This window comes from Diprion similis, chromosome 5 (assembly GCF_021155765.1).
Source record: "Diprion similis isolate iyDipSimi1 chromosome 5, iyDipSimi1.1, whole genome shotgun sequence".
NCBI lineage: Eukaryota > Metazoa > Arthropoda > Insecta > Hymenoptera > Diprionidae > Diprion > Diprion similis.
Window position 1 is genome coordinate 1,600,050 of NC_060109.1, and position 10,554 is coordinate 1,610,603.

General features: G+C 36.4%; 1 protein-coding gene across 1 annotated transcript; it reads right to left on the bottom strand.

The window, feature by feature from the left end:
- Positions 1–704: 704 nt before the first annotated feature.
- Positions 705–10,241, bottom strand: LOC124406274 (sorbitol dehydrogenase-like). Its single transcript, XM_046881629.1, has 8 exons — positions 10,074–10,241; positions 9,002–9,035; positions 6,868–7,028; positions 6,084–6,247; positions 4,567–4,751; positions 1,701–1,879; positions 1,497–1,618; positions 705–962 (listed from the first exon to the last, which is right to left on the bottom strand). Exons 1-8 carry the CDS (start codon positions 10,125–10,127, stop codon positions 803–805), a joined length of 1,059 nt encoding a protein of 352 aa, XP_046737585.1. The 5' UTR covers positions 10,128–10,241; the 3' UTR covers positions 705–802.
- Positions 10,242–10,554: the final 313 nt, after the last annotated feature.

The following is a 10,554-nucleotide window of genomic DNA, read 5'->3' on the forward strand; positions in this document are numbered from 1 at the left end:
CGGAAATAAAATTTTCAAATTTGATTTAAATATTTTCATAGTGATTTGAAAGTTTAACTATATCTTCTATGATTCTCTTGTGTGATTTTTTGAAGCAGACTTAAAAGTGTTCTAGTTTTGAACCAGAAGCTCTGGAGACGATTCAAATTTTTAATAGTCTTATTTTACAACAAATTCTTTCACATCGGGCGAGTTTATACGAAGTTTTATCGCCACAGTTTATTTTATATTATTTTTATTTCTGCAAGATAGAAAGGTGTCGAAGATATATACAAGGATTATTAACTTTTCAAAGGTTTTTACTCACTTATACAGTCACGCAAATATGTTATTTGTGAAAATTAATTGTTTTTCAACAACCAGAATAAATTTATCCATTTTGTACCATAGTATTTTCATCTTATTGTTCTCAGTTTATTTCATTATTATTTTATTATCACTTTCGTAGATCGAACTTGTCGACCTCGATCGTTACGAGATATTGAATACGATTTTTTTTTATACCTTCATTGACAAAACTATCTCTTTTTTCCTCTCTTTCTAGTCATAATTGATACTCGACGCGTTACAATATATCACAGGATTATTGATTTCTCAACATCAAGGTAAGGTAAGGTACGCTGCGACGGAATGAGTTTTTTTGTTTGTTTGTTTTTTTTTTTTTTTTTTTTTGGTTGTTTTTACCTTTTTTCCCCTTTCTTTTACTTGTTTGGTAATTTAACATATGCCCGAAGCAAAATAATTAAATTATTCTAAAAAATTTGACGGTAACCATAGTAACATCTATGAAATAAATTATATCTCAAGAACGTTTGCAGTGAATCATCACTTTTATAGCACCATCACGGCCCGTCTTCGCTGTTTCGAATGCCTCGTGCGTTTCCTCGATGTCATAGTTGTGCGTTATCAACGGTTTTACGTCAACTTTTCCACTTGCTACGAGCTCCAATGCGGCTGGATAACTAAAACACAAATACACATTCGCGTTGGATGTAAATTTTTTTTACTCCAACTTTTGTAATGATCGTTATAGGAGTACGGATGCTTGGATCATGAAGGAATCGAATTTCTGCAGATTTTTCGAAACATGAGTATGGACGGGAAAACCAAGAGAATACTCGAAGTGACTTAATTCACAATTAATAGACGAAAAATATAATTCTGGGTACAAAATGAAAACAACTGTTTTGTAGATGTAACCAGAAAATCTATTATGTTTTACTATTCCTTATAGTTGAGGTAATTCCTACTATATTTTCTTGTAACTATTGCGATCATTTAATGTTGTTGCAACAATAAAACGTTGCATTGGCAACTATAATCACACTAAACCGTTAACTTGTAACACATTTGTTAAGTCATTTTCTTGTAATTCGAAGAATCTTTAGACCATTATGATAACGATATCATGCATTTCACGAGTATCATTAAGTGAAAAGAGTGATATTTTCTTCAGCGTGACTAGTGAATATAAAATAGGTCAGATTTCAACTCACCAATTGACGTAACGAAAGACTCCTTTGATGTCAATTTCTCGGGCCAGTGCTTGGACGAGTGGAAGTTTTACTTCAGCTGGGCCCATTCCGACGAGCACAGCTACGCCACCAGACTTAGTAGCCTAGAATTGATACCAGCAGTTATTGAGACTGTGAATTGATTTTGGGAACTGATGAATTGGATCATCGTTTGACAATACTGACCAGCAATGCCAAGCGAGTTGACGATTCGGCACCTGAGGCATCTATCGTCTTGTCTGGTTGACTGCCAAACAGGTCGTGAACCTTCTTGATCAAGGTTGCTTCGTCGTCGGATCTTTGGACCAAAAGTGTAGCATCGGCACCAAAAGACTTAGCTACGTCAAGTCGGGTCTGTACGAGGTCTGAAAATTCATTGCAATTAGCTGTTTCACGAATCTTTAGTTTGTACCGAAAGGACGGAACGGTGAAATTTAGCAGATTTAATGTTTGACTGCGCATGCGCGAGTTTTGTTGGATTGCCACGCAGGCTGACCACCTTAACCCTTTGAAGCATGGTGGGAACCGATTTTCGATTTTGTTGAATTTTTCTAATTTGGTTACTTTTTCATGTATTGAGATCCGGTTTTTTGCACTATTTAGTTAGTTTAGTATTTTTTTATAATCTTGGTGTCAAGGCTTCAACAGGTTTTCTCATTTTAAACTAATACAAAAACAATAATATTCAAATGACAGTCAAATCATGCATTGGTTATATTGATGAAGATTTTGGATATTCCTTGAAGAAATGAACGAACATAAAAATACATTTTAATTAGCATAATTATTTAGATTCTAAGATTTATAAATTAATAAAGTAAAAAAATTACGTTTTTTTCGGAAAAATTCATTTTTGAAGAATCTATCCAAGGAAATAACTTGAAATTTAGTGAAAGTGGGTTTATTCGGGTTGCTGATTACGAATCTGAATTTTGATTTTCAAAATTGAAAATGGCGAATACAAAATGGCGGCGACAAATTTTGGAAAATCTGAGACCGGATTCGTAATCAGTGACCCCAAAAACCTCGGTGTAAGAATTTTCACGATCATTTTAACGACTTATGGAGTCCGGCGTACGGCACGGTATAAGCACTAAGCGAATGAGCAAATGAGCTGCACTAATAAGAATTACCCTTATTCTGCACTAATATGAGTACTTAATATTTATGAGTACCTATCAGTAATATTTTGTTCAGTAGATTCGTATAAAAACGACAATATAATACGCTCGGTTCTTATCGCCTGTAACAATAGCTATTTATGTGGCATGCCCGTAAACCGTCTGTTTTTTTGGCAAGGATAAAGATTTCAGGACGAGCTGAAGGCGAGCCGGAAGCGAGTACTGAAATTATCTGAGCCAAAAAACGGTTTACGGGCATGCCACGTACAATATTTTTTACGGTATGGGCATTGAAAAGCAAAACGAAGAGTGAGGTTATGTCGCGATCTGTTCGACGAAGCTACTTTATTCGGCAGTTTGGTATGCGCACTTCGAACTGCGCATCAAAACTGCGGAATAAAGACTTTATTCCTCAACTTTGTTCGCTGCCGTATAAAGCGTCACTTTACGGAACGAAAACTGCCACAAAGAGTGGACTTTTCAATGCCCATGCTATAAAAAGATACTTATTGCATGAGATAAAACTGGTTGGTAAAATTTGTAAAACCATTCTCCATTAACCATGAACCATTAATTGTAATCTCTATAAATAATTTCAAGTTTTCACAGTGTCTTTGTATAATTCCAACCTCTACTGTGTGGCACATGGAAATAGCAGTTGAAAAACTGTTGGTGCGTGTAAGACCCAGACATTTATCACCTCAAAGATACAGCGGGTGTTATATATCATTACGGATGTGGTTTGTTGGTTGGCACGCACGTGGTCCATCTAACCATTCCTAGTCAACACTACGAGTATCAGAGTATTATCACAAAATACTGTGAGTTAAAATATGCATGGAATCCTCCCACAAGCATTCAGACATAATAACGAATCATAGCGTTGTACGTACTGACCGTGGCGATGATTTGGGATCTACGTTAAACAAAGTTTCCTTAAAGATTGACCTTAAAGTGTTTTTTTTTCAAACGGTAATCATTTGTCGAAGTAATTTACATTTATAGAGATATTATTTAAATCGTTCGATGGTCAGATTAGCAGAATTGCTGCAGAATTCGTTGAGATGTTTAACGATAGCATCAAGGAAGAAAGTATACATGTATAATATTGATTGTAGTTGGAATATACTCGTGTTGCTTCTTACGCGATTATTATGGAAAATACAGCTTTATAAATATTTGACTGATTATTAACAACGTTCATGTAGGTCTAAGTAATGACGACGATTCAAAGTGTGTTGCAATTTCATTGTCCTGTCCTGTCAGTACAATGATTTAAAAATCATTTTATTCTCATACTTCAATGAAAATTAGCAATGGAATTTCGATCAACTATATTTATAATCATCTGTATTAGCTATTGACTGAACTTAAGTTGTAACTTAACTTCTATTCATTTTTTAATTCTGATGAAATCTGAGTTTCTAATTGCATCATTCTATAACCAGTTATTGAATCTAAGAATGAGAACCTTTTTACCTTTCGAATTTTTAATTTATTCTACAAAAACAAAAAAAAATTGCAGGTTCCAGTCTCCAGACAGTTTCTATCGACCATTTGGAATTCCTTTACCATATAAGTGTAAAGTCGCTCTATAAATTTTAACTAAATATCCACTTAAGTTCAGATAAGTTACGCTTGTAATAACGAACTCTTGAAGCAACAGACGATATAAACTCCTTAAAGTTGAAGATTAAAATTCAGATTTCTGGAGAACGGATTCAAACAATCTACCAAAAATCGTTTTTGGATACATTCTGGCTTATAGCTGGTCTAATCCAACCATATTCCCATCGCAATAAACACACGGTGACTTAGACTACAAATTTTTAGGCCGCGATTAAAGCGTTTTGATTTCAGGACGTGAGTAATGGCCATCCATCCATCAATGTCAAACCTCATCTACGTTTCCAAGTGACATTTGACCCTACCTGTAATCACGGTTCTTGTAGCTCCGAGGGATTTCGCGACCAGAAGAGTGACCAAGCCGATGGGTCCGGCACCAAGAATCAGCACTTTGGAACCCAGGGTGATTCCGGCCCGCTGACAAGCATGGACACCGACGGAAAGAGGCTCCAGAAGTGCGCCTTCTTCGAGGGAAACATGATCCGGCAACCTAATTGGACAATCGTGCTTTATTAGCTATTGTAATGTGATTCGTGAAACGGTAGATCAAATGAAGGACGATTCTTCCTTAGGATCACAGTCATAAATAAGTCATGATTGGTATTGCAGCGATATTCAATCGAACTGACATAAATGTCAGGGTAAAAAGCAGCTTGTAATCAATCAAAAATCAACTTCCTGAAAGGTCTGGATTCGTAGCAAGATTCGTTTCTTTACTGGGTTGACAGTTTCAAAGAACAGTATTACTCGTTCGGAAATTGCCGCACTGATCTATACAAAAACCGGACGTGACTCGGGGATTTTCTACACAGTCTAATCCGTCATGCACGTCGTTCTATTTTATGGAATTTTCTGTTGGTTTGAAATCTGGGTCATCGAGCTTAGCATGATCTAAATATTGTGTAACGAGATTATTGGCATCGATCCATAATAGGACATAATATTAAGCCGTTAAAGTAGTATGTTTAGCGGTACCGTCACGTATGATGATCGAAATCTTTTATCGAATTGATACATTTTATATTCTTCATAAAATTGGTCGTTCATTAATCGACTCATAACCTAAAACGCTGTGTATCTTAGACTTAATCCAACCGTTTTCGAAATCATGTGGTAAAACGATCTCGGAAAAACATGTAAACATTTTATACAAGCAGAATAATAATGTTCGAAAAATTGCGACTAATTAATAACTTTGTTTTGGTAGTATTGATGTGAGTCAAATGATCTGAGGATGTGTTCCAAAACCCAACTCTACCCGTTCAACTCAACTCAACTCAACTCATGTGATTCCATTCAACTCGAGCAGCGGCCATGTTTATTATGTCAATGTGGTGCATCTGTGTACCAGATGTTCATAGGCTGTTTGACTAATGTTCTATCAACTTCAGGCTCATTTGTGAGTAACTCGAACCATTTCATCCACCGCAATTGTATCCAAGGTACCATTTCGACTCAACCAATGTTCGAAATATTCCTTAGTTATCGAGAATTGGAACCCCTTCAACAGTTTTGAGATAAGCGACCCATACTAATCGTCTAAAATCAATCAGTGCGCAGAGTTCGATGAACTAGAAATGCAAGGATTTATTTGACGACATCATGTAGGCCATTAACTGCGATTATATCGTTCTAGGTCTCGGTCACCGTTGATCGATAACTCTGGGCTAGTTTAAGTATGTAGAAAAGATACCGAAGTTCGAGCTCAGTTTCTTTCTCAAGATCTGGTAACGTGATTGGTTTGGTATGATGTTGTTATTTTGGCAAACCTGACAACGAAACTGGCGGGAAAATTTAAATACTCGATGCATGCGTTACTCACTTGAAACAATAGTCTGCAGCGTGGGTGTAGAATCGTCTAAGATTTCCGTGCACAGGTGGCGTAGCACAGAATATAACGTCAGGGCAGAGGTTGTATCGTCCGCTTCTGCAGAATTCGCAAACTCGACAAGGTACGCCTGGCTCGATGGCAACACGGTCGCCAACCTTGAACCCCATTCACCGATTTAGTTTCTAGTTTTTTCACTTTCCTTATACTTTTCTGTACATGCATGGAATTTTTCCAAAAATGTCCATAAAATTTTGTGCTTGCGTGATTAATTCGAATTATAATTCGACTTATCCTAAGTAAATCATCAGTTAAATTCATCGAAATTGAGAACAAAAATAGTTGAAATCGTCGCAAATTTCGTATTCCAAATAATTGTCACAATTTTCTGGTTATTTAATTCAAGGTCATGGCCGATGATACCGAGTAAAAAAAAATATCTTTCCCTGCATTCAATCGAACTGCTTCAACGTCTGTACTGAATTCTAATCTAATTCAATGTCAAGATTGATGATATCGATTGGAAAGAAATATTTTCCAAACTGTGGAATTAATTTTTGTAACGACTTGAGTAGAATTCATCAGTTTCGACAGTTGAAAGATTCAAATCATCTAAATGTTGGTAGATATCCGGTATAAATTTGATCAATTTTTTTTGTTATTCAACTCGAGGTATAAATCGATGATATCGATTGAATTGAAAGAACATTATCTCCTGTATGGAATGAAGCTGCAGTTTATGAAGAAAATCTCTGCATGCACCATCGAAATGGAATACCTTGAGATTTTTGACATTCTTCCCAAGCTTGCTGACAATTCCAGCTGCTTCGTGGCCGATGATCATCGGCGAAGTTACGACGAAGTCGCCTATTCTACCTTTCACTAGGTAATGAACATCGGATCCACATATCCCAACGCAAGACATCTCCAGGAGTACCTCTGTGAAAATTAACACATAGTAGCGAAAATTGTCGAGTCAACTAAAACCCGATGTTGGATAGTAAGGAGACCAGATTTATTCAACACCATAAAACTATACACACAGAGAAAGACACTCGTTGAGTCAACTCGCGTTCGTTTGACTGAACGAAATTCAACCAACGATAAAACAAGACTAAAGCTAATCATATTCATTTCTAAATGAAAACGAACATGGGTATAAAAATTGATGCAAAAAAATTTCTCTAAGAATGAATTCTCATTAAAAAAAAAAAAAAAAATCGTTTCCCTGTGTGTACATATGTTAGATGATTGTTCGAACAGTGTAACATTATGACATGATCGTTGTCTCGTGCGTAATGAAGACAAGTATTATGAAGTCATAAAAATGCAATTAATATCAATATTGTGAGATTTCCGATTATGACTGATGGTCGTGTAAAACAAGTGTGTCAAATAAAATGTGCGGTCAGAGTGAAAATAGTTTTGTTATAGATATTTCATTAGATAATATCGGAATGTCTATAACGGTCAATGGCTAAAAATATAACACGAGTATATTTCGCGTCGATTGCCATCGATTGGCTTTATAAAGATAAATCTTCGTTCGCTGATGGAATCAACGCTAGCCTATACAATTATGAAACCGCTCTTTGAGCTGCGTTTTATACCTCTGCCGCGTGAATAATTGATTGGACATATAGCTGCGTTTCAAGGATTCTTCCTGGCTGTGAAATTCAATTTTTTACATCCGATAACCGAGGTAAAAGAAGAAGAGTTACTGCGCGTTTAAAGGAAAAGGAAGATCAGTTTTTATTTCTACCGGCGTTGATTTATTCGATGCGGTTTTAAGAAAAAAAATTCTTGCCACTAAAAACAAAAAAAAAAAAAAAAAAAAAAGATAATGAAGAAAAACCTAAGGAATTTTCAGACAATTATTAAAAAATTTATACTGTTTATACATGACGAAAGACACTTTTGTCTCATTTGGTAAATAGAATTATACATTAATATGGATATTTCGGTCAACTGTATACATATATCTTGGCGTATCTATAATCAAGATAAATCTGTCATTCATTTGTCATTTTTTCTGCAAATAGAATCATATCTCAATATGAATATTTCGATCGACTGTATCTTACCGTACATCTGGAATCACAAGTTAGTTGAACAAAAATTTTCTGCAATATTTTACCAATAATGAGAAATCGATGAGTAAAAACGACTTTGTAAGTTAACCTCAAATCAAATTGTTTTTACTTTTATCCGATACAATCTGTAAAAATCTTTCATGGCGCCAAAACCATGGGGAATCCGATTCGTAACTAAAATTTTGGAGAAATTATAATTTTCATCAATGAAAGTGGCGGCCGTCGCCGTAACGGACCACGTGGCTTGCATCAAGATCGGTGTTGACGGTTATCAACGTTGGCCGAGGTACACTCGTTGCTATATCGTATGTACGCGACGTGAAACGGCTGAGTACACATAAATTCTACCTTCACTAAATTTGATAAATTTTTCGAGTTACCGACTACACGAGCCTTGCAGTGTGCGTAAGTATTATATAACACACATATCCGCATTCGGGTATTGATCTTTCTGTTACACAAGTGCTGCGGCAAGTTGACGAAAAACGTGTGCAAATTCCGTTAGAGAATGGAATTATAACCCGACCTTGAAGCGTAAAAAGCGACACGCGTGTCTCCGGATAATTACAATATTCAATAATTGCTTCTAATATGTGTTTAGACGTGACGGTTGAGGAAATTTTCGAAAAACTTGATGAATGTGGTTTTTTTTTTTTTTTTTTTTTTTTGTTTTGTAATTTTTTTTTTTTTTTAGGGTTCTCGTATGTTTGATTAGCGTAAAGTCGCGTCAGTCTGGATGTAAAAGTATTAGCTAATCAATAAGCTGTACGTCACACGTGAACAGCGGACGAATGACAAGTCCGTAAATAAAAGGCTTACCATCATCTTTCGGCTCTGGAATGTCAGTTTGTTCCTGAAACGTGAAGTAAAGAAAAAATGCTTCTATATTCAGACCTCGGAAGGAGCTTACTAATATAAGTAAAACGAGAAAATGATAGAATAAACGAAACAAACACAAAAAAAGTAAACGAAAATCAGAAAAATCTAAACGATTCCGTTTTCGGTGTTGATGTTTTAAAAAATTTGGAAATATTCTTTCTTTGTGTTTTATCTCTCTCTCTTTCTCTCTCTCTCTCTCTCTTTCTCTCTCTCTTTTGTTTCGTTTTTATTCGAAGACCATTCAATGTGCAAAATTTGCGCAATTCGCCAATTCGCAAATAATGCCATCCCAACAGCTGAGAATACACGTGTCTCGCGGACGTCACTGCCACCTCACTATACCATATATATATAGACGTACAATTCAGCTCGAAGAGCGGAACATGCTAAGAAATCGATACTGTGTTCAGCTTCCTACATAGGAATATAGAGTATATACTACACACAATATTTAGGTCAGCATTGAATTTTAATTTGACCGTATCAGGGCTGCGCGTGTATAAATATATATATATATATATATATATATCTATATACATAAGGTGTAGCGGCGCAACTCCAAAAATTCTAATCGCGGTAGAGACGCTTTGAACGGTGTATAAAAGAGAGAAGCCGATATATAAATTAACGTGAACGCAGAACTTCAATCGCGTATTAAATCCCACCTGTTACGTGGATCATCGATCGATAATTTCCTCGCTTCGAGATATCACGCGATCGTTGAACAAGATTTGATAAATTTTTTCGATCTCAAATTTTCAACTATAACTTTATCCCGAAATCGAATGAAAAACCGTATTCCCACGATTCTTTACAGTCACGATGAGTCTACGCATCGATAAAGTCGTTTTCTTCATTCCTCGGACATGTCGAACGTCGAAGATTTAGTTCGTTGCAAAATAGGCGAATATACGAAATAATTGCAGACAATGTTGGTAGGAAAAAGAAAAAAAGAAAATTCCATTTTTTTTCCCAGCGTGTCTTAGAAATTTTTTTTTTACACATTACTCACCAGTCGGAGATCGTTTATGTCGTAAAGCACCGCGGTAAGATTATCTTTGCCCATATTGCTCGGCGTGTGTCCTGCGATTTGAATGAATGCGGATGCAGCCCCGGCGGATATCCTCTTCGAGTGCAGTTTTTACTCTGGACGCGTCTTATACGCGGCAAGTGGCTCTGTAGCACACGTGATGTTATCACGGTTTCCACCACTCGACAGCAGCTCTCGACTTTCGGTCGACTCGACAGAAACCGACGTCGAATCGCGCGCACGTTGCGAGCAGCGCGGATCATCTTTGAGGTTTCTCTATTTTCTTTCCTTTTCTTCCCTCCCCCCTCGAACACGACACTCTCGTTCTTCCTTCTTTTCTTTCATTTATATTCATTAGACACGGCGAGACTTCGTATAACCAATCGTTTTACTCATACCTAATGCTTTTTGTGTTACTCGAGACTCCTGCGCTGTAGGCAACCATCTGTAGTCATGCGCATGC